Source organism: Pempheris klunzingeri, chromosome 19, assembly GCF_042242105.1.
Source record: "Pempheris klunzingeri isolate RE-2024b chromosome 19, fPemKlu1.hap1, whole genome shotgun sequence".
Classification (NCBI taxonomy): domain Eukaryota; kingdom Metazoa; phylum Chordata; class Actinopteri; order Acropomatiformes; family Pempheridae; genus Pempheris; species Pempheris klunzingeri.
In genome coordinates, this window is record NC_092030.1 from 18,042,205 (window position 1) to 18,067,857 (window position 25,653).

The 25,653-nt window shown below is 42.0% G+C and overlaps 1 protein-coding gene across 10 annotated transcripts in view; it reads right to left on the reverse strand.

Annotated features, from left to right (window-relative positions):
• Positions 1-25,653, reverse strand: part of fnbp1b (formin binding protein 1b) — a 52,487-nt gene extending 26,834 nt beyond the window's left edge. For 4 of the 10 annotated variants that reach the window (XM_070850005.1, XM_070850014.1, XM_070850013.1 and 1 more), the window contains exons 1-4: positions 9,421-9,525; positions 8,535-8,650; positions 4,885-4,941; positions 4,394-4,541 (exon numbers count right to left, since the gene is read on the reverse strand). In XM_070850005.1, the coding sequence (XP_070706106.1) occupies positions 4,394-4,541; positions 4,885-4,941; positions 8,535-8,650; positions 9,421-9,462 (363 nt within the window). In that variant the 5' untranslated portion in view covers positions 9,463-9,525. Of the gene's footprint in view, positions 1-4,393; positions 4,542-4,884; positions 4,942-8,534; positions 8,651-9,420; positions 9,527-21,329; positions 21,363-25,356 lie in introns of those variants that run through there. The other 6 variants (XM_070850011.1, XM_070850008.1, XM_070850009.1 and 3 more) reach the window with 3 other exon arrangements.

The following is a 25,653-nucleotide window of genomic DNA, read 5'->3' on the forward strand; positions in this document are numbered from 1 at the left end:
TTTGAGGGAAGCTGGGTAGAATAAGGAAGTGCTCCTTTGTTTCAGAGGAAGTATTTGAGCTTTAACAGAAAATGGGACATTGTGGAGCCTCTTAAGCCAAAGCATAATCAAGAGTTTCGTTTTTTCTAACTGCCGTTACGACCCTGGCCTTCAAATTCCTGTTTGATAGAAACTTCTTCATATTCAGTGATGAACTGAAGATACCAAAAAGCCCTTTCACAATACACAGCACCAGACTGGGTGACATCATTGTTACTGTGGAGCCTTCTTTCAACCAAATATTTGTCTCCATAACAACATATCTGAAAAATATCCAGAATCACATGCTGTCTGCATCAACAAATCTTCCATCACTGCAAAGATAAACAAACTACACTGACACTCTTCCCCAAACAGATCCGAAAGATTCACAAGATCCCGCTGGAGGAAGAAGATCGTGTTTGTGTTACCAAACACATGAAACATGAGCTCATTCGTTTTCAAACACTATAAAAAGGAGTGCATCATCGTTAAAGACTGACGGCCATCTGTGATGCAGGTATCACTGCTGCAGCCATTTGGGCAGATGTTCTGCAGCGCTGGCCTCTCTGTGTTTGAATTCATAGACTGCAGAGATTCACTGGGCTCTCTTGGTCCATCCAGCCTTTATGTCAAAGACAAGAAAGAGCGGACACACCCCATCTTTCTCCCACATGTCCATGTCAGTAACAGCATGTGACTGCTGGCACTGTCAGGGGCATCTGGGCTACTTCAATAGGTCGGCGACCTGAAGCTGGCACTCTCAGCTACCGAGGCATGTAAAACACACGGTGAGACAGAGAGAGAGAGAGAAAAAGCTGGACTTAACACGCTAACAATTTCATGACCCTGACTCCAAGCTTTAACTACATCAACATATCCAACGTAATAAAAGTGGGATTGGAAAATATGATCTTTATCCATCGAGGCACATTAGATCAGGGACAGCAGATTCAATATTTACTTAATAATGCAAAGCAGCTCTGGTCTCTGTGGTATGACTACATTTTCATAGAGAAAGGAATTCCTCATCCTAGCCCCTGCTCTTATGCACCTCCTCGTACAGCAGAGCCCTCCAGACCCCCTCCAGGTACCATTGAAACGCTTGAAACAGAACCAGTGCATGTGAGAATGAAAGGACATAAATGCACTCTCAGATGAAGTTATTCACAACTGTGATTCTACTGGACTCTTGTTTTGACAGATTGCAATCAATCAGTCTTTCTCTGCATATAGTCCTTTTACAGGTGTGTACTGTATTAGGGTGTCTCAAGCATGAACTGCGGTGGCTGCTATCTACTGTCTACCTTATCTGCCTCTCTGCTTTCTACTGTCACTCTTGTACGAGACTGAGCTGAGATGAGACATACGTGTGCTGATGAGGCTGACTGTGACTCACAAGCTGTCCCTTCCACATTTATACAATCATAAACTAAGGACATGAGGTGAAGAAAGAAAAATCAAACAAACACCTCCTGCTGTCTGGCAAAAAAAAGTCTGGCACCATATTTGCTTTTTTGAGTACTCATGTGAAGAGGTGTGCACGCACATACACCTGTGTGCATATGCAAGCTCTAACTGTTAGTCATTCATTGCCGTGACTTGGTTCATAGGAATGTGCACCTGCAGTCCTGTACAGTTGTCAACACACATATAATCACTAGGTACTAGAAATAGCCACTAGTCATACAAGAGAGTAAGGAGATGATAAAACCTCATGAAAGCATCGCAGAGACTTTTCTCCCCATGTTTAAATCATTAGGCGGCGGTTCAAACAGAGTGATATCACATTCTGGACTGACGCGCATGCAGCGATTACGGGACGATCCAACAATCAATTCTCCTTCCCCCTCTTCCTATTTGTCTTTCCACACAAGAAGGCATGTGAGGCCACTCCAGAGAGACACATTGTTCTTACACTGTGGCTGCATCTCTCTTCTCCGCCTCCGCGAGATAAATGAGAGCAGCATCCTCTGCCAAACCCACCTAAAGATGTTTTATAGCGCATTATGGTTTTCAGCTGACGTTTCGCTAAATGTAATGCTTACTTTCCAAGCCCTGCCAGCCGAATACGATGTTTTCCTTTTTTTTTTCCTTCTAGCTGGTTGAACATGTCACGTCGCAGCAGGATAAGACAGATAGAGCTTCCAAAAGATATAATTATGTGCTGTGCTGTGGGTGCAAGTGAATACAAAAGCACACACTGAACTAACCCTGAAGTGGACTCCTGCAGTAGAACATGTCGATATATACAGTAACTACAGTATATCTATAAATGCTGCAAGTGTTACAGTGAATGAGCCGCCTCTGGAGGTCTTTAGGGGTCTTTATTAGTCCTCATTAGCGATGATACCTAAGCCCTGTGATCAGAGGCCTGGTGAGGACAGCAGTATGCTGACCGAACACCTTATTATGATTCCTCAGCACAATCCCAGTCCAGTGAGACTTAGTCTCTTCATCCCATATTAACCCTGCCTGCTCTTCATTATTACCTACTATACTATTAGGCCACAAACAAGATCTGCCTGGCCAAAGAGACGGAATCTTTTTGATATATCTTGATGTTTCTTCCACTGCTTTTATAATCAAAATCTAATGAACAAAACATGTTTGCAAAACACATTAAGTTGAGTAGTCTGACCTAAGAAATTAGGTTCCACTTTTGTAAAAACAAGTATATTTGCTCTCAAATAAAATCCTTTAAGACAAATTCTTGGCCTCACCTCTATGCCACCCCAAGCTGAGCTTAACAAGAGGCTCTCTCAGGGAAACAGCAAAAGGAGGTGGGGAGAGTTACAAAACAGCCCCACATGAGAAATTAATGAGGTATATTTTTTTCCCCGTCTTCTGGTTTGTAGTGCTTTTTTTTACCTGTCCAAAAAACTCCCTAAAAACCCAGGAGGGCCAGGCCCTGCCCTCCCTCTAATCCCACTGTCTGGGTCTGCCTGCACGGCTGTGTCTGACAAAGACACACACCAAAAAGCTACAACAGAGAGGGTGCTTAAAAATTAATGCGAATGAAACCAGAGTAAATAATAACGGGAAACTGGGGAAGTCACAAGTTGTGACTGCTTTAGAAACACCTTCAGAATATTACACTCTGTTACAGACAGTCTCTATATGAAACTCTGTAAAAATAAAGGCCAATTTTGATGCCCTTTTTGTAGCTTGGGGTTGCTGTTGTTCTTAGTAGCCTTTTTATCATTGAAATGTCCTTCTCCATCATTCATGGGGGTTTTGAGGGCGCCAGTATGTCTTTGAATCAAAACTGAAAATAGATAAATAAACTTTATGGGCATTACCCAACAAGGACAAAAACTATTTGCTAAATGAAGTGATCTTCTATTCAGTAAAGATAAAGAAAGTTATGGAGTCATGAAGGGAAACACCCCTGCACTAGCGAAAGTGAAGAAACACTATTGTGGGCTTCTTTAGTTGAGAGAGGCAGACACATGACAATCTATTCACAGTACCAGTAGCAAAAAAAGATGGTGAGAAATCTGTGAGGCTGTGAACGAAAACACCATGGGGAGATGATGAGAAGGACAGGGGGGAGCAACATAAAAATGATTTCCCTTTTGAAGCTCTGAAAATTCCCTTTCTCTCTGCGTCTGCTACAACTAAAACCGAGTTGAAAGTCAAAACTGTTTACTCATAATGTGACCCGGAGGTTCCTGTATTTAGTTGGTAAGGTAGCAAATGCAGCAACATGGATGTCACATTGTGCATGTGCACATATACTCTAAAAAAGGTCACTGTGCCTTTCAGCAGCCCTCTGGTTTTGGTTTTCCACTCCAGTTCCCTCAGCTGGACTTCCGTGACACAAGAGTCCATGACAGATTTTTCAGAAAGTACTTTTTTTTCCAGCTGGGTAGTTTTCTCTCTGCTGCTCCACCAACTGTATGGATTTTAATGGGCAACACACTGTTATCTATCATCACGCACTGCAGGTCCACCACTCTTCCTAATCACTTTATAATGGCAAAGAGGAAAGTGATCCAACATTTAAGAATAGTGTGCGGTGTACCAATCTTAAGTAAGTTGGTATAAGAGAGAGAAATAGGCCCATAATGATAGAGAGACCATGACTTTGTTCCATAAAAAGGACTCAGTCAGTCACGTTCTCACTTCTAGCGAGCCTTTGGGTGTATCTATATTTACTCTGCGATGACCTCAGTTCATGCAGAATAGAATATGCAAGCTACTTAATGTCTTGTAGGCCAGTTGGTCTGTGTTCATTATAGAAATGTCCTACTGTCTTCACTAAATGTTTGATTTAATGTTTCAATTACTGGCAGGGTGAGAAAAACAAGACGATGTGGTCATCATACCTGGAAGAAGAACAACTCAGTATGAATACAAAAGGCAGTCTTACCGTTTTTCTCTCCGTCTTGATCTCCTGCAGGTAGCGTGAAAGCTCGCTGATGATTTGAGACGTCAAGTTCTCCGCTATGACCTCGTGTTGACCCGCGTAGTCATTTAACTCGTTAAGTGTTGTCAGGAAGGCTCGACAGAAGGTGTACCTGGTGAGACGCAAGAAGTTATGTCAGATAGTTTAGTTGCCAACACAGACGTTTTGTTCAGAAACAGTTTGGGTTTGGTTCAGAACAGATTTGTGTTTCCAAAATGAATTGGTAAATATTCTGATTCATTTTCTTTTGAAGAGTAAGGTGAGAAGACCGATACCACTCCCATATCTGTCTGTTAAATACAAAGTGACGGTAATATCTGGTTAGCTTAGTTTAGCATAAAGACTAGGAACGGGGGGAAACAGCTAGCCTCTGACTAAGTATTACTGACTAGTAATTTTCAAAAATGTTTCAATATGCCTTCCATTTATTGTGTGTGCAAGATCCTCTAACTTACTTGCTCTCTTCCTCTTCTCGCGAGTTCTTCTTGGGTTGATACTTCTTTGATAAATTCCTGTAAGGACAAAGAGTTCAGCCTTGTCAGAGATTTCTTCGAGCATCTTTCCTAAGAGCACAGTCTGCAGATGGGTAGTGCACCATTCCCATTATATTTCCCTGACACTGCCCTTATGGACCTGCCAAAGGATCATCCAGTACACCATTCAATCCAGCAAAGTGCTTTCTGCTCCTGCTACGACATCCCCTTTCCTCTCTTCGGGTCATAAATCATCGCCCCCAGGAGTATACATGCAGAGTCAGTCACCTGAAACAAGCATGCTTTTCTTATGCAGCCATTGCCCTTGTTTTGACTCTGGCTGTATGTTGGTGGCACGAGATGAGTGCAGGGTGAGGAGGAGGAAAACAAGAAAGATGAAAGAAAAATGAAAGAAAATATGTCACTTTGCTGTTGGTGAATGGGTAGAATTATAGTCAGGAGAGTCTTTCAATGTCCTTCTCTCAACCCAGCAACTGTTGTGTTGTTTGACAGGCTAAAGTACATCATGTCATGTCTGTTTCATCATGACAGTGCCACACACTCGCCACCCAATTGTGCTGATGCTCTGCTTGATGGCTACTCTGTCAACAGAACATAATAACATGCACTATGCTGCGATGGATGTGGGTGCACATTGTGTACTTAAACCTTCAGGATCTTTTCACTAATTAAAGAGCACAATGACAAGGCGGTGCATGTACACAAAAAAATAGAAATGTTCAGACAAATTCAATAATAAATACTATGATAAAAATTAGTTAATACAGCATTAAAAACACTATATTCATGCCTACTTTTAATATCAGAATAAAAATGATTATGTCAATTGCTTTGGAAAAGATGATGACATAAGTGGTGGGATGTGATGAGATTACAGCCGTCTATTCACTGATGGACTCTAAATGCCTGAGCATGTGCAGCAAGCTTAATTCCTGCTGAAATGAATAATGCATGTGTTTAAAAGAAAAAAACTACATGTAACGTGTGTCTGCACTCCATCCAGTTTGCTTTGCAGACATCCCCCTTGCCTCTGCTCCCCGATGGAGTTTGCACTGTTGCTAGGCAGATCTCGGTCTATCTCTCCATATCCTTCTCACCTCAGCTCTTATTATAGAGCTAGTTCTCACTCAACTCATTCATTCACTCACAGATGTCATACGTCAGACTGCATTTGCCCACTCACCTCAACAACACATTCAACAAGCCTGTCAAAATTGGGGTAGTGTTTAATTATTAGGCTTAAGAGCTGTTAGGAGCATAATTGTGTATGACTGCTTTGTTATGTCTGTGTGTCTCTGTCTGGAATATGATACTGCGTGAGTGCATGGCTGCTACATACATGCTACATTTTTTTTACCCTCACCCAGTCTCTTTTGTGTCAGGACTTTATTCCCACTGTGTTATGGATTATGCCAGACTGGAATTTAGGGGAGGAGGGGGGGTATTAATGCAGTGCCCTGCAATGACTGGACTGAAGCATTGTGCATGTTTACACCAATACAGTGGAAGAGGATTATTCATGGATTAGTGCAGCGTGTGATTGGTATGGTGATAGAAATGTTACAAGTAGTGTAACAGGCATAGATCACATTCAGTTATGGTGGAATGTAGGCCGTTTTATACAATTTTCAAAAACTTCTATGCAAATTTAAAGTGATGAACCTCGCTTATATATCTGGTGATCTGGTGAGGTACTATCCTCTAACTGACCCAGTTCTGTAGGCCCTTTTGACTTATTGTAACTAATAACATCAGGGCTGAAATTAACTATTTCATTATCAATCAAGAAAATGTTTTTGCTTGAATTCATGTTTGTAATCGATTAAGTGTCCAAGTGAGCCATACCACTGAGCAGCAGGGGTAAAAGGCCTGTTACCCCTGTAAGGAGAGCAAAGGGCAGAAGGAAAAACCTCCCCAACAACGCAGATGAGAGAAAAGAGGACTAGATCAACGGGCCAATTCAATTACTTTATTAGGTCTTACAGCCCCATGTTTCTTTTGCTCTGACTGTGTTACATTAAACCTGATTTCGTCAGCTAAGTTTATTATTGATTACACAGGATAATTAGTCCTGAGGTATGGCTATGTAGCACCACAACAAAGAAGCACAGTGTGCTGAAAACACAGGAAAACCCTATGACTCAAGCTATCCTGTCAGTGCATCCTAATTTCCTCATTTTAGCCTTTTCTGACACATGTGCAATGTGCATGCAATACGTGTGTGTGTGTGTGTGTGTGTGTGTGTGTATGTCTACTAGATAACAGACCCAGTTTGACAGCGGACCCTCTGTATAAGCACAGAGACTGAAAACATCCGCACCATCTGTGGAGCCTGAAGTTCAATAAAAGCCAACCTGCCATGGAAAGATGAGTCTACCCATGTTCTTTTGTCAAACGTATTGTGGACAGATGCTGACTAATTGAATTATGGGATATCAGAATGTCGTTAAATGCAAGAGCAGCAAGATCTGTGTGTGTGTTTAATATTTGTTAAATACAGTGATTTAGTTTGGCTATAAACCAAGCTAATTTAAGCACCATGGTGAAAGATGTATGAATGCACCTGAATGTTTGAAATGTGTCTGTCATTAAGGGTGACATGGTTCATGGTGGCAGGGATATCCTGCGTGGGTAATGCACACGCATGTAAACACAGACCACTAGTCCTATTATCCCAAGCTGACTAAATTCTCAAAAAAAGGAGTGCTATGGTCTGAGAGGATCTGTTACAGGGGGTTGCTATGTGAATACTGGGTTGGTATTGGCTAGTCACTATGAAATGGGGGGTTGGGGTCAATACGCAAAGCATTAGCCATATTGCCAGGCCTCTTTAAAGATGAGGATTGTGGATTTGCAGGGTATCCCCTACTGAGTTTAGATGCAGGAGGTCTTAAGAGATGCATCCTCTCAATGCTGGACTGCTCATGCTACCAGCACTGCCTTTGAAAATCAGTGATTGTACCAAAACAGACTCTGTGTGGGGAGAAATGGAGGGGGCGGGGCCGACAGTCGTGGTTGGAGTAAAAAAAAAAAAAAAACTGGGTCAGACCTGGAGTTGATAAGGCTGATGCCTACTAGTCACTATGGAAACACAAGCTCCACCCCATCCCCCCACAACCTGACTTCCTCTTGCCTGAAGCAGAAGCCAGCAATAACAACAGAGAGCATGTATGCACCAGAGAGTGAGGTAGAGGCAGACAGAGAGACGAAAAGAGAGGAAGGATGGAGGGGAGAACAGACATCCTCTTCAGGTCTGTTTATTTTGCCCTACACTAGCATGAAGCAATTGTGCTCCTCTAAAGAGCAACAACAAAGTCCCTATAACAAGAAGATGATTTTTATGATGATACATTTATAAAACACTATTAATGTACTATTTCCCATATGGGAATTCTAGCTTCAATTTCATCCTCCAGACTGAGGTCAGAGGTCACGGTTAGGTACATAACAAGCTGGTGAGGATCTAGTCTCTTGTTTCAAGGACACTTGAGTAGGTCAAATCCTGCTGTAGAGTGAGGGTTTCTTTATCCAAACCACCTGGATGGAAAACAGTCACCTAATCACAGCTCTGCAACCCTGACGATGGATCATAAGTCAGCTTGAGTACTCACCTAATTTGTTTTGCATAGTTGGTTTCGATCTCTGATCTCTCCTTGACAAATTTGGTGTACTTCTCCACATATTCGATCCCCCACTGTGTATGTTTCTCCAAGTTGTCAAACTGATCCTGCAGAAGAGAAGAAGACGTGATGATTAAATCATTCAAACACAAGGGAGACTGTGACCTTCATTATCAAGTATACACAAAAAAAATGAAGAGCATGCATAGTAAGTGATTAAATCATCTTGAGAGGGCACTGTATTGTAGAAATTGTAGGACCTAGCTTTGAATTCAAATGCTACAGCCACATCTTGGAGACACCAATCAAGAACTGGCATCTAAAAAGTCATCATTTGTTGAGCCTTGGTCTGCCGCCCCTATGAATGTCAACTTGTTTATTCTCAGCCACCGATCAGACATCCATCTGGCCCACTCTCATGGCTACAAATTCATACATGAAACACCGTCAAAGATTGGCATGCCTGGCCTGCGACTGACACTGTCCTCTGGAGATGCTGTCACTTTAAGCTGCTGACGTGACAAGTGAGTTCCCCTTCATATCCTTTATATCATAATGAAGTGAGGCCCGCCGCAGAGGGTGTGCAGCTCATTGTAAAAACAGGCACTAGCAGCCTACACTATTGATAACCAAACACAGCTGTTGAGGCTGAACTCATTATTCACGATTTGTTCGTGACTTGTGAGGAAAAAAATGAGCCTCAAGTTGGCCGAGGTCACGTCTTGAAATTCATCACTTTAGAAAGTATTTCATCTGGGATACCAATGAGCACACAGACATGCCACAGCTAATATTCACGTACAATCATACAGCTACTGTTCTTCTATTCTTACGGCAGTGTGGATGAAATTTTAAAGATAAACAAAAAAAAAACAACCTTGGCGTAGCTCCAACAGTCCCCCATCCTTTCCTCTACCATGTCTGGAGTCTTCCAGAGTCCAGCTAATGCTTCCTCTTGCACGACACACTAAGCATTTGGATTCTCAGCTCGAAAATCTTCCTCTGATTCTCTGAGCAAACCACACAAGCTGCTTTATGACTGGTTGAAACGTTGCTGCACTAAAAGCATTCTCATATCACAGGAAGCGGTTGTGGTGATGAACAGTAATAGAGTTTTACTTTAGCCTACACAGCCTTGCAGCACTTCGAGGCATCTTTAAAGTGTAACTGACTTTTCTAATTAGAGCCCGTTGAAAATTCAAGCCAATATAGCCTACTGTTGTAGCTTTGCTGAAGTCACATCACGTTGTTGTAAGTGTGATAAAATCTCTTGAACACCTTTGAAACAGCATTCACAAATTAAACAACTCCCAATTGAAGTACTCAAGGAAAACAATAGAGGGTACTTTGAGTGAGAGGGACTTTCCAGACGGCATTGTTAGTCAGTTTCAATGAGCAATCACTCATCAGCGAGCCACTCAACAAAAGACTGACGAGATGAAACCAAACAATTAGACATTCAACTAAATAATGACTCCTCAGTCTTTCTTTACCTCTGTTTCTCTGCCCTCAAGACACATATGTACTGTTTCTGTTGTTTGTGCAAAAAGCTTCATTCCCCTTTAATGCCCAAAAACATGCTCACTGTCACACCTATGCCAATGAAAGTCACCAAACAGCATTTGCTTCAGTATCACTATTAGGCACCAACCATTCATGGAACAAAACAACTATCAGCACACGTCACAGCAGCCACATCATGCATATAAAACCCTCCTCTCTCACACACACACTCTTCCACACACAACTCAGATTACCCTTTTGTGCAGGGACACCATCTTATCCAACGTGTCGCTGTGTGGAATCTGTAGGCTTTCAAAATATCCAAATCCAGAAAATGCCCATCCAATCCCCCCCCACCCCCCCCTTCGAAGCAGCACAACAAAAGGCTGAGGTTAGGTTAGAGAAGGCGTCCGCAAGACCATTTCCCAGATATCCAAAGCGGAGCAAGTGCAGATTAACAAGAGCTTTCCTGGGTTGGGAACAATGCCCTTGACCCCACTCCCACACAACAACAAAGAAACTGCACTGTTGTAGCTAGAAATTGTCGATTGTCTGGACGGAGCAAGAATCCCAGAGAGCGAGAGAGACACCGATGCAGCACTGGCTCGCTCACACACACACACACTGTGTGAATCTGAGGCCACGTCTGCCCACAGCATTCAGGCTTAATGCTCCATCAGGCGTAAGGTGGAATAAGTGGGATGGGAGAGGAGGATAGTGAGAGAGAGAGAGAGAGAGAGAGAGAGAGAGAGAGAGCGGAAAAAACAGGGGGGTGCTTGAAAGGAGTAGAAATGACAGAAGAGGCGGGATTACATGGGAGGGGATTAGGCCAAAATTAGGTGGGGGGGGGGGCTATGCTACATTGGCGGGACCTCATGAACTCTTTACTTAGCCATATTTCAAATCTAATAATGAATATATCATATAAAGGACATGATTTGCTGTATGATGAGTCACTCTGACCTCATCAATCTCTGCTAATATCAGATGGGATAGAAGAGGCGGCTGCTCGAGTAAAATGGAAAAGTTATCAACAAAGCAATTTACCAGAAACAGGGGAAGAGCACATGAATAAATTATGAATCAGCATGAGGCAAATATAAAAGACAACAACACATTATGTGAAAGTGTTCCAGACACGGCCTTACAGTCTTGTAGTCTCCATGCACTCCACCTCCAGCCATCCCGACTTACAATATATAGCCCCGTACATTTTTATATTCTATACAGAAACTGCAAAGCAGCAGGATGCCTAGAGTAGATGTGACCATTCTCATCCTTTTTGAAAAGTATTTTCAGAAGGAAACAAATATTTTAAATCCGACAGTGTAAAGTGACTCCACTGTCCACCTACTAAAGTTAGCTCGCGCGTGTGTGTGTGTTTGTGTGCTGCATGCTAATTATACAGTGTCTCTCACAGTTGGCTGAACAGTTTCGAGACTCATATTCTAACCTGCACAGGAATTTCTGTAAAACCTCCTCCCATGGCCCCCGAACTTAAGACTCATAACTCCTGCTCCAACTCTAAACCTACTTCCACTCTGTCATGTGCGCCCTCTGACACCTGACCTAGCAGGAGGGAGTAAGGGAGGGATCCCTTCAGAAGACCAACCCGCCCCACTCTGCTTGTTATTTCAGGACGCCATCCCACTTGCTCTGATGCATGTACTATTGTGGTAGAACATGAAAGAAAATAAATAGAACTGCGCAGCTAAATATTTTTTATTATCCAGGAAATGGGAAACAGATTCAAACAGAGAACAAAGGAGACACTTAGCAGTTACTAAATATATGTAGGTTGCCCATGTGCTGTAAGAAAACAAATACATGCTTGTTTAAGGATCAGCTTCCTGAACTCCAACCCTTCCCTACCGGAGATTATGCTGCAGTTTAATGCATTAGACTGCCAGTTAATCTAAACTAATGCACGTTATTTAGCTACCATTCCAGATCAGATCTCTTAATCACCCACACTGAGGGCCCATTGACCTGCATCCCTGCAACACAGAGGTTTTCTTTTCTCGCTGTTTAACACAGACAGAGCACACAAGGACAAGCATATGACAGAGGTGAGCCTGCTGCAGGCAGACCTGGTTTCATATTAATCCCATGTCCTGGTCTTCTCCTATAGAAGTAAGGAAAGGCTGTAAGGATTTGAAACTTTGAAGCAACTCAATACTAGATTTTAATAATAATAATAATAAGATTTATTTAAAGGCGCCTTTCTCGGCACTCAAGGACACAGTTCAATGAATGGTAAAGGCAGCATTTTGACGTTTAACCACAACTGAATACGTAATATTGGGATCTCAATACCACTGGATTTATTGTACTGAAATATTTTACTTTGACATCCATCTACAGTATCGGAATTCATGGTTTATCAAGTATGAAATAGACCTGAACCTTTATCAGTCAAATCATCATGTGGCTTCATTTCTACTACAGGAGGCAGTAGGGAGTAGTGACACCACTGCTACTAACAGTAACATGTTAATATCAGCAGCATCAGCTAACAGTGTATCAGAGAATATGAGCTTCTTCGAGCACATGACCGAGGATGACACACAATCAACTTCATGACAAAGCACATTAAGTAGCTCAAATGGCAGTGCTGCCGATGTTATTCTTTGTATTCCCAGTAGGTTTCAGAGGCACAAGGTCTGGAATGAATGGAGCATGTGGAAGAAGTGCAGATGGGTGTCACATAATAATGCACCTGTAAACCTCAGACGCAAGTTGGTTCATGATGCAGGAATGCAGACAACACTAAATAAGAACCGTTTGACATGGTCACCACTGTTTTCAGGAAGATAAAGGCATGATCGTGGATGAACAGACAGATCCAGTGTTAGGGATGCCAGACACAAAGACAATGAGCAGAACCACTTTGTAGAAAGGTTGGTGATAACAGGACTGCTCTGAACAAACGCTCTAGGGGGCACTTCTTATTTTATTGCAGCTCTACCGCATCTGCAGAGGTCGGTGTGCTGCTCTGTTGATCACAGCAAAAACCATTACGCCATAAAAACGTAAGAGGGGGAGGGGAGATGTGTCATTGGTAGACTGAGGGGACTGAACAGACAAGAGGAAATCTCTAATACGTAAAAAAAAATGTAAATGCACACGTGAATCACCCATCAGCAAAAAGCACCAAACTCTTTATAGAGAGAAAACAAAAATCCCCACGTCCCCTAAAAGATAATTGCAATTAAGCAAAAATTCCCCTTTTTCAAAACACAATCAGAAATGTTATATCCTTACTTTGTCAAAGACTTTTATCAGAATTTGTTTAATAAATGGTACATATTTACAATAGTACACATGGTAATGGCACGACAGAGAAAGTCTCAATAAACAGATCTCTCATTAGTTTAATTGCTGGTGTTAATAGTGCACTGATTTCAGATGGATGTTATTATGGAGGATTTCACAGATGGCTGCATGGTGTGCCTGATTAGTTTCTGCATGGCCTGAACAGGATTGCCATATGAACTGACCCCAAACATATAATTGATAGAAATCAATTTTCATGACACCGTTAATCATATTAATTAAAGAAGTGCAAAGTTTCATTGCAATTATCAAACTGGACGCAGTAGTATGAATTAAAAAAAACATCTTGACTCCAAGCATTCACAACTAAGTGTTATACATTCTAAACTTAGCTTCACACTTTCAGATAGTGCCAGTGGTGTCATGAAGTACATGAAGTACAGCCCCTGACAGGGAGGACAATAGGACAGGAGGCCTGGAAATACGTTTGTCTTGTTTTTTTAATGGTTGAATGTGTTGAGCAAAGAGCAAGGACAGTAGGTTTGGTTATTGTTCCATCAATAGTGTGTACTAACCTGGAGTACATGCTCATGAATTACTTGGGAAAGTATAATGGAAGTGCTGATTGCACATGATTCCCATATGAGTATTTGTAAAAAGGGATGGTGATGATGGCGGTTTCAGTGTGATTTTTATGCTCCTGTCTATTAGGACCATTACGGTGAACATGACAGAGTTATTTCAGGAGCCTCATTAGCTAACAAACCCCAGACTTCAGTGAGGCCGAGAGGAGTAAAGAAGAAACTCTATTCACCCAAAACTGTTCATTAGACTGTGAAGGTTCTGCCAAGTCAAATACTAAACAAATAGCCCGATTGTTTGAGCAAAACTCACACTTGATTTGAAGTTGTTCTTCTTGTGATTATCCAGAGCCTTATATACCACTTCTTAATGGCCATAGCTAACAAGACACAGAGCGATGACTCAGAGGAGCAGTAAAGCAGAGCCACTGAAATCGGCTCTCGTCCACAAGTTGGTCAATGCAGCGCTTCAATGTGTCTTACAACAGTGGGCGTCCAGCAGCAAGAACAAATATTTGGGGGACATGCCAAACCCTCTCTCAAACACACACCGGGCTTTGTACGAGATGGCGGGGCGGAACAATGCCTCCATAGCCCGGTGTGGCAGAGAGGAGTCGCGGCAAAAGGGACAGTGGCCTCACACACACACACACACTCGTGCACACACATAAACAAAGAGTGGTGATCATGTGCCTGACCACTGCATAGCTGCCCTCAGCTTTTTCTCTTTGGGTTATTAAAGGTTGGGAAGTGTTTGTCAGCCCCCTGCCCACCCACCAGGAATGAGGATTTCACAAAACAGATTATTTCTCCTTGTGAAAGGCTTAAACAATCTACACTAGTGTCAAAATAAGTCAATAAGGAAACAAATGCACTTTCTGCATAGGATTTTAAAGTCTTTTGTTCTCTCACATGCTAATGAGGGACTTGGTAACTATAGTTTTTCTAAAGCCAGACTGATTACTATTAACTGAACTGACATTTGCAAAGAGACTTGCACTATGACTATTAGGGCTCAGTCATCATCACCTGATGTCTCGATATCCACACAAAGTATTCCTCTGGACAAACGAGACAGACTCACACACAACAACTTTCTGCAAAATATGAACAGCTGTTCGGCGCAGTGGGTGACCTTATGTGTAAGAGCACTTGTTTGCATGCCATGTAGATATTTATAGAAACAACGCCTCTGCTGCTCTGAAATTTAAGAATGCGTGTTGGCGTGTGCACACGTGTATCATGCTTCTGTGCTCATAAAGCATTTCTTCTCTGTTCCGGCCTGTGCAGGACGAACCCACTTTAATCACCCTACCTCTATCCATCACGTATGAGTAGTCGGTTAACTCGATAAGCAACACAAACCCTTATTGTGATGGTTACAAGCAACGGTAAATTTCTTCTTCTCAGTTGTGAGTCACAGTGACTGGAAGGGCGGTCAACTCATTCATGAGCATCAAAAAGAAACTTAACTGCAGCATTCTTTTAGGCTCTGTCCAAGTAAATGTCCAATAAGATGATGAGTTCTTAATTTTACAAAGGGTTGAAGCTCTTTTCTTGTCATATACAATGGTATATACCACAGACATACTATGAATGACACACCGCTTTTGCTGTTCTTGCTTGACAATGATGAATAATGACTGTTTCTTTGCTCACTTACATCGCTTGTCAGCTTCATCTGCAGTATCACCTGCAGATACTCTTCATAAGGGCTCAGCTGCTGCTCTTCCTTTTGCTCTTCCTTTTCCAATTTCACAGAGCGAACATTGTCCAAAAAAACGAAAAACTCGCTTTTTCTACGCAACATGGTCAGGGCTTTATGTGTCCCAAGCAAAGTTAATCCATCCCAGAGGAGTAAATACAATGGAATAAGTCTTGCTCAAGCTGAGCAGTGTTAACACATCTACGATCCTGTGTATAGCAATGCAAAGATTGGATCCAATCACATCATATATCCTGGTGATTCTTAATCCAAGAGCATATGACTGCAAGCACAAGAAATGCTGGCGGAATAAAAAGTATAATGAGAGGGAACAGAAATGTTGCAATCAGCACAGAACTTGATTAAATGAGGTTGTTATTAATCTGATTACTACACCTCCCTTCTAACTACCTTCACCACCCAATAGGACGCCGCTCTTCAGTGGATTAGTCCCGCTAGGCCAGAAAACACACATTAGCCATTGTTCTTGTTGAGCTGTTTTTGTTCTTTTTGGAGAATAAAGCTCTTTAACTCTTATATAACACATTCTCTGGAATTAAGGAAAACTTTGAACTATATGAATATAGAATATGCCCAATACAAAAGAACTGCCATGTCACTTTATATACTAAACCGCTATCAAACTGTTAGCTTCTGTTGAATTTAATCCCTGATTCACTAAGTGAACAAATTGGAAATAATCCAGATTAGCCTGAGGTGGGCCTTCTTTCAGCTGTGTTAACATTATATCAACAGGAACGCCCAAGAATTTACTGTTTATTTATTTATTGTCTCACTTTCAGCTGATGATGTTATTTTTCAAATGCATGCATATATCTGATAATATCAGTTTAATGCAGGAATATTGTTATCAGTCAGCCGATATATAACAAGAAACTGCAGTGCAGAATGCCAGAATGGCTCTGGAGTTGGTTAGGAATAGTATTTTGCATAGTCCGCCCACCAGAAAGCAGAGACAAGTGCAGTCAGCCTGTACCATGTTCTCTTTATTCAGTAGGCTAATGGCAGCAGTGCAACGCCAGTGAGCTAACACTTTGGTGTTACTGTAAATGACACCCCTACTCAGCTGTCCACTAATAATATAGATGCTATACATGGTTCAGGTGAATCTCCTGCCAAAGCACTCAGGCTATGTGCTGCCATGACATGTCTCATGTAAACCTTTTCCGCTAAAAAACAACATAATAACTACAACTTGCAGTGGGTCAAGATAGTACTTCCTTGCCAATAGGTGTCAGTCTCTAAATGTAATCATACCATAGCTGGCATTGAACTTAAAGTTGAAGGGACAAAATAACATATGAACAAACAGCACTACTATATAATTAAGTCTGCTGGCAAGCATGATGGTAGGAAATGAGAGACTAGATTAAACATATTTGTGTTTTATGTGTTTCTCTCTTAGACCGAAGTGTCAATCTCTCTTACAGTTTCAGTTCACAAATAGATCCGTGTGACGCGCTGCCTTTTTCTGTCATGTCTCATGTTAGGCTTCTCTTCTTACAGTGGCTCCTTACTCACTACAGCTCCAGTTTAATAACTTCACTGAACAGTCACATCCCTCCCTTGAGGATCAAGTGATACAGCAGTGGGAGTCCATCCAGTGATGTGCCAACTATGTACTACATTTCTCTTTTGAGTCTCAGCCCACTTGTTTTCCTCTCCAGGTACAGAAGAGTGTGTTGCTCTGCTTGTTTTGCCGATGCAGTATTACCTACTTAACTCATTTCACTTAGAAACTGCTGAAAATCTAGGTGTCACAAGACAAGCTGAAAGTCCTGCAGTCAAGTATGTCTAGTAGAGCCGACGAGCAGGGTTGCTATTTTAAACCAGAGCATTGTATTTCGCAGGAATGGCCTGCTGATGTTACCACAGATAACCATATAGCTGCTGTAATGCTTGATTGATGAATACAACTGAGAAAATCTTTGAGAAAGTGAACACTACCTCACTCACATTTGCTGAAGGATTATTTATTCTAAATGAAATGATTTGGAAGAATGAGTAAACATGTCACCACAAATGAATGCCTGAGAGGCTCTAGCAATGTAAGATATTATATTGGATCTCCTACTACAACTCCTCCTCTTGCACCACACACACTGTTTATTCCACTGGATAAAAGGCCACCGCTTTAACCTCCTAACAGCCCTCAAGGACTTTGGGATTGTAGCTTTATTCTCTCTTGCAAACGACAAAAAGTTTTATGCTGATACTGGAATATTTACAATCCATTATTTGTGGGGGAAAGTCTCAGAGGAGTTGGTATATCTAGGTACTTTCAGTGTATCATCAAAATGAGCTGAAATCTCAAGGTGGTCCTTCCTTTGCTGGCAGCACCAACGGTTTTTCAGGCAATTGGGTGGCAGCACTTTCACTCCACCCTGACATGTCTCATCTCAGGATATGAGTAAGGATGGTACTTCTTAAGAAGCTGCCTGACATAGCAAGTGTGTTACTCATCTTAGAAAGAGCTGTGAGTGTTTGACAAACGTGCACCCAGTGTTCTCTGTGCTTAATGTACAATATACTGAGGGGTAACACCTACGTGGGAAACATGGAAACCTATGAAGTTTGTGAGGATGAATGTCTTTGGTATTGAATGGAGCCAGACCTTATTAGAGGAAGTGAAGGCTAGAATTTCAAATGCAATTTATGAGAAAAACCATTACAATCAATTACAAACAATCTAATTTGAATGAGAAACTGCAGGGTCAAGGCAGGGTAAAACATCCAGGAGTATTAATAAGTCGGTTAAGCAGGTTTTGTTATTTGCTGATCAAGTAGACAGAATGTTAGTGTTGGCAACGTGGCTGACACTACTGCAATACTTCTACTACTACTCCAATAGGGAGCCAACATAAATGCAGATGGTGTCATTATTCTATAGGATTACACTGTGCAATCAACATTTTGTTTAAGCAAAAAAGTTGTCTACTTCCATTTTAATAAATGTCGTCACACCCTTTCTATTGCAATATTATAGATAACTAACTTAAGAGATATTTCGGATGAAGCGGAAAGTTTTGATGCATCCTGCAGATTTGAGTGCAGTAACAGGCCACAATGATTTACAATCTTACCAGGAGACCTCCTAAAGAATAAACAGCCTCTCAAAAATGTATTATTCCTCTGTAAGAAGATAAATCTAAGCTGAGAAGCACTGAACAAGCCCTGCAAAACAAACTTTATATTGAAGGAACACACGTGATTGTATCCATTAACATCACTCACAAAGGCAATTAAAGCAGAGGGGAAAGCTAGTGAGTCAGTGTGATGAAAGCAGAGAGAAGAAAAGGAAAACAGAGAGGGAAAGGCAAGAGTGGGTTGGAGTGGCAGCAGGACCAATCTTCAGCAGTTAGAATATTTTCAAGCAGCAGGAGACAAATGTGTGGTAACTGCATGGCTGCACAAGCCAGTTTTCATTACAGCTTTGAATCATTTAACATTAAGTAGCTGTTAAAAAGGTTCCCACCATGCCTACTGACCACATCTGGTATCCCTTAAAAAAGAGATTTCAGGAAGCAAAATAACAGACAGCTACTGTCTCACAAGCAGCAAACCCACTGTTTCCTGGCCTCAGAGACGTCCCCTTACCTCATGATCACAAAAGAGGATAGATGGAGACCTGAGATAACAGAGCTAATAAAATTTACAGAAGCATCTTTACTACTTTAGTGTACACACACACACACACAGTATGCAGTTGATGTGTGCGCTAGCCAACTCCAGCAAACATCTGTGCTGTCACATCCATGTGCTCTGTGGGGCTAATAAACACAGGCTGCGAAAACACTCCAGGGGTGAAATCTGAATGAATAATAAAGAAAATGTGAATTCTATTTATATTCAGTCTGAACACATGTTTTGTAGTTTCCTCGGGCACAAAGTGATGTGTCTTATTTATTGGCTGTTTTGCACAGGTAGAAGTGAGGTCATTTCAAAGTGAGGAACATTTGTTATTGCCATTTGTTTCACGTAAACACTGAGCTCAATATCATGATGTCTTCAGAATTCAGCGCAATCTGTCTATGCGTACGCTATCACTACTTCTTTATCCAGTAAGCTATACAGTTTGGCCTACAATGAGGTATATTTAGACATGAAAGCACGAGTAGTTTCAATGGAGGTTGCAGTCCTTTGTTCACCATCCTTCACCTTGAATAGTTGTTAAACAGCTAATAGTGCAGGCAATTTCTGCGCTGGTGTTACTCCATTACTCTGTTGAGGGAAACTCAATGCTGTCACAGCCAAAAGGACAAATGACACTTACAGTATGTAGTACAATATAGCAGTAATTAGGAGAACATGAAAGGCTATGAGGCTCAGGTGTCAACATGTCAGAGCTCATGTGACTGAGGCCCAACAGCAGTATAATTTCCACTGTCACAGCAGTGATTAGAGGCCGACTATACAAATAACAGAAGAGGCAATGAGTACAGATTACAGGCCGCAACAGTCTGTGGTGGGAAGGACTGAGTCACCGTTTCATGAACAAGATGGCAAAATAGCTTAGACCCGTGGAAGCGGAAGGAATACGCTTGTGGCCTGAAAACACAGAACATCTCAATGTATCGTTTGGTGCCATCAAAACATTTTAAAAACTACAAAAAAGCCTGTCACGTTTTCCTGGAGGCCAAGGAGATGTCTTCAAATATCTCATTTTGTCCGGCCCACATCCAAACTCCAAAGATATTTAATTTAATATCTGGCCAGTTGGTCGACTGGCTGGCCGATGCTCTTGTCCAACCAAATTCTCAGAGGTCAGACGATCACTGGTCTTACTTTCATAAAGGAGAAGAAGTGTCTTAATCCGTTTTCTGTGTCTTTATTATGCTGCGATACAGTAATTCACCACTCGTGGAAGATTGGTGCAGGACTGTAGGCAGCGATTGATTGATATGCCAATCGACTAATTGATTAATCAATTAATTGACAAAATGTTGCTCTAATTTTCAAATGTCTATCCTTCCACCACACAAAACAGGAATGCCTATTTATTGTAATTCATCTTTATGTCTTAATGCTTGGTTTGAATAGCCACTCACCCCCCCACCCACCCACCCACCCCCATCCTCCTTTCTCTCTGCTTCTCACTCCCCAGGGTGCAAACTGGGGCCTGCAGATCAGATGCGGATCCATTCATCACTATTTTACCATCACAGAGCTTCAAAGAGAGTGGTGAAGAGAGAATGAGCTTGGGGTAGTATCACTGGGTCAGCAGGTGGGTGGAGAGGAGTTTAAGATTTAACAGGGGGTTGCAGGGATGTCAGTCTTCATCTGCCAAAGGTTTCAGTCTCTTACCCCCCTGACTCCAGCACACTGACATGAGGAAACAAACTAGCTCAGGTTTCAGTCCTGGAAGTGCCCTGAATGTCAAGTGAACAGCAGGGGGTGAGGCTGGGCCCTGGGGGAGTCTGAGACAAGATGAGATACAACAGCAGTCAACACTGAAGAAATCTCAGTCTAACACCGGGGCTGTTTCAAACTCAAAATGAACCTACCAAGAAATCCACAAAAACAAGACCAAAACAAGAACTTTTCTGTCTGCACCCCTCCGGCAAAGCGTCATTTAAAAGGGCTCTCCAGACAATACCACTTTACCTTCTCAATTACATTAGGGGCGATGGCTAGCTAAATACCAGACAAATGCACGTGGGCCAAAATGCCAACTATTTTAATGCCGATGGCTCGACTCACCTTAAGTAGCGTTTCAGCCTTGTCCATGTTGCCTCATCAATAAGTTGTGTGACAGGAAAAGATACCTTTACATCCTTGTGTGCAACTGTAGGACAGACTCCAGTTCCCCAATAACCACACAAGGGAAGTGAAACAATCGAGGTGTGTCACTGTGGAAATGTGTAGTAGTCCCTTTGTTTAATTCAAAGCCAGAACACAACATTCAACTTCTTATTTAATATGAAGCAGGCGTGTGCTGCGGATATTTAGCCTGTGAATGATATGTCAGTGGCATAACTACCTGTCTCTATGTCTGATCGTCCTTCATTAGATAACTTTGGCCTGGTCAATAGCACCTCTACTGCTCAGAGTACCGATCTTTAATAGCTAAGGCCCCCCAAGAGGAAATCCTTCTGAGATGTTGTGGTCTCCCTTTCTTGGAACTCTCTACAAGCACAGCAAACGTACAAATGTTCATTTAGAGTGTAATGCCTTTATAGACTTTACAAAGTAGTCTTTTATTATTTATTTTCTCTTTCTGATGTCTGTTCCACTGAGAAACAGTCACATGTTTTGTCACATTTGACTTCCTTCTTCCTTGCTGTCAGTTGTACATAATGCCTCCTTTGGAAAACAGTTTGGGCTCATTACTGTATGTGCATGTGATGGTGATCCACTGACTCCATTCTCTACTTGCACATAAAGAAAACAACTGGCATTTCCAACAAATTTGACCAAAACTTTCTTCAGTATATTTCAGTACTCTGCAGCACAGTTCAGTCAAAATATAGTGAATAATTGCAGGTGAGTTGAAGCGATATCCACAGACACAGCAGCACAGGAGTCTCTTTAACCTAACAACACTTCTGTTGGTACCGTGTGTTACGAGGCGAGGCCAGTGATGGTCATAATTTTCATGGCAGCAAACATTCCCAGTCTGTCTTTAAGCGGATGTTTACGACTTTAATCGGTGCTATGACGTTGCTCCAAAGGCATCCGACATTTTGGAGCCTATCAACTGACGCAGGTGCTTTACTCATGGTGAGCCTAAAGCACAAGCATAACCTGCTCAACATTCACACCAGGCCAAGCAAACTACTTAATCAGTATAACTTAATTAAGATCAACTCAAGACTCTTTCTTGTTTCTACAGAACTGAAGTTCTAGTTCCGTGCTTCTCTTTCTTTAGGAACTAGTAACGGAGGGGAACATTACAGCAAGGCTGGTTTGCAATACCTCGCTGAAGCAGTCGTGTTCGTGAGAGGTTAAGAAACCCTGCTCGACTGTGACTTCACTTCCTGAAATGTCACTTACTTTCCTGTTCACGGCGAGGAACAACAGGATGAGCATTATAGAGTGTGTGGTGCTTGTGGTGCCTCATCCTTTATCTGTCACGCACCATCAATTTGTTTTGCTAAGTTACCTCAGCGACAGTGATCATAAATCCATTTGTTGTCAAAAATACTGGACCTTGAATTTGAAGCTGATGTGGAGTTTAATTTTACTTCGACAAATTAGATATACGTAAATGACAATGGCAATTAGGACTTTGCTATAATACTAGACTAATAACTAGAGCTAAAACGGTTAGCCAATGAAGAAATCAGAACAAATTTATCAGTCAGTTTCAGTCACTCGTGTAGAAAAAATGCCAAACATTTCAGGCCCTCAAATGTGCAGATTTGCTGCTTACCAATATAAACTGATTACCTTTGTGCTTAGTTAGACAAAGCAAGACATTTGAAGACCTCGTAGTCTAATCCACCACATCCTGCCCTTGCTCTACAGAAAAGTGTGGCTGCTGCCACAGCAACAGGTCTGATGTTACTGTATGTTTTGCTGTGTGATCTGGTTTGGGACAGCAGGAAAATAAGATATGTGCTTTGCATTCTCCAGTGGAACAGGCACCTGTAGAGTACTGCTGTGCTCTGTCTGCTGCTCTCTTGCAGGGACTAAGATTAAAGGAACAAGTGTCTGGATTCCATTCAGCCCGCTGAAAGGAAAAAAAGCGAGCATCTGGTTGTAATACATTATTCTCTGCAAAAGCTCAATCCCTGTTTAAAAAACTTGCAAATGTTTTCCAGACTTAAGGTACACATGAAAGCCTTCAGAATACCCTCAGGCTATGTTCGCTTTGCATGACTACCTGGGCAGCAGTGATTCTTGGTCAAGCATTGCAGTAATATAGTAAAACTACACTGACATCATTGGGGAAATGCAAAGAATGTGGACTACTAGTGGTGTTCTATGTGAACTTTGGACCAGGTAAATTACTGGGATTTCAGGGAAGCGCCTCCCCCTCCTTTTTTTCTTAGAAAGGAAAACACATCTCTGATTTAACTATCTCCAGACACTTTTGCTGCTTCGTAGAGGAGAAAAAAAACCTCATAATATTGACTTTCGACTGCAACTCTATCAGAGAGAAGAAAGTGCTCTACACTGCAAGTGCTGGGATCATCTGTTGTGAAGAATCATTGTCCTACAGTTCAAAATAGAGAATATCAAATTAAACAATCCATGTAAAAATAAAGCTGTTGACAACCACTTACACTATAAGGGGTGCAACGTGAGTTTAAGTCAATAACGTGTGACCGTGCTTGCAGGTTCAAATGCCAGCTCCGTGTAGTAACTTGCAAACATGCACTCATGACACACAAGCACACGTACACTTAAAACATACCACCATTGTTTCTAAATGTGCAGTGAATCCTATAACAACAAGCCAGCACCTCTGCCAAGCCAGTATGTCAGCACACACGCAGCACAACGACTGATTTTCCAGGGGATCAGTTCCACAACAAAATAACAGCACCAGCCACTCAAACAAAAGCCTGACAACAGGAATTCCACTTGACACAACTGCTTATTATCAAGTCGTAAAAACAGTTGGGACACAGTACTGTAATCTTCATCAGCACATTTCTATAAATGCATGAGTGATTATGTATCTGCATATGGGGAAATACCCCTGACACAGTGGCTGGCTCCACGGCTACTACCGGGTTGTAAGAAGTTCAGCGCTCCTTAAAAGTGAATTTAAGTGGGATGAAAAGTGACATCATTGCACAGGAATTTGTTGTAGTGAGGTCACTGGGCCTCTACTTTGTCTTCTAATGTTACTCATGAAGATTAGTGAATCGAATCAAACATTCATAAGTTATAAGGTCACCCCCCCCCCCCCCCCCCCCCACCCCACCCCACCCCCTTACTTTGACACAATAGTGGAGGATGAAACAATCTGTGGTGAAAACTAAGAGTAAAATATTGTAGATTTCAATTAGAAGATGCAAATGGTGTATCAGCCCCAGATTGGGGGCACTGCAGTAGATTAGTAGATTGCTAATAAAATATAAAACCATACAGGATTTTTGACATAAAATGTCTAAGATGAATATAACTGGAGAAAAACCGTTGTTTAAAACTTAAAAGCAATTACTACGGAGTTCTTTTCCATCACTTTCTGTAATCAAACAGCAAAGCTTCAGTGCCTTTTTAGCTGCAGATAAAAAGGGACAACTTAACCACATCTACTTCCTCCACTGAATGTGGCAATGCATCCTGTGAAATGCAGTTCGTTTACCTGCTTGTTACAGGTTTTCAAAACAGTCGCACGAAAAACGTGTGTCAGTGCATCACGATCACACAGCGGTGTGTTTTATTGCGAGGGGGTGTGTGCGAAGCGTGCTTAGAAATGCTCCAATGTAAAATAAAATGGATGGTGAGGCTAACTTGAGTTTTTTTTTTTTTTGCGCAACCTCCAAACCAACTGCACGCTGTTACATACGGTGAAACGAAATGTAACGATGCAAAACGACACGTAAAATAACCTGATAATACAATTTAACTGGTTGGCTAACGTCACACAGGCTGAACCCCCGCAAAGCAGCGCAACTTAAACGTCGTTTTAGCGCCAAACATGGAGCCAATGCGTCTTGACGCGCATGTTTATTTAATATGAGAACCGATATCTCCACACAGGCTCAATTATGTATGATAATAATAATAATAAAAAAGCGTGGACAGACGATACAAGTGCACAGAGACTCACCCATAGCTCTGACCCCCAGCTCATGGTTTCAGCACGATGTCCTCGGAATAATCCACAACTCGTATGCGGTGTTTTCAGCGCACACAGCGGCAGACGTGATTCTTTTCTGCCTTCTGTGTTATTCGCCTGTCATCGACCGTATTCTGAGAAATAAAAACGGGCCTCCAACACTCGTGGGTTTTTTTTTTCAGTGTCTCATCCTGTCTGATACAAGATGGCCAGGAGCTGCAGCATAATCTCCAAACACGATAGTCTCGCTATATGCAGCGCGCGGGCACCCGCCTCGACCCAGTGACA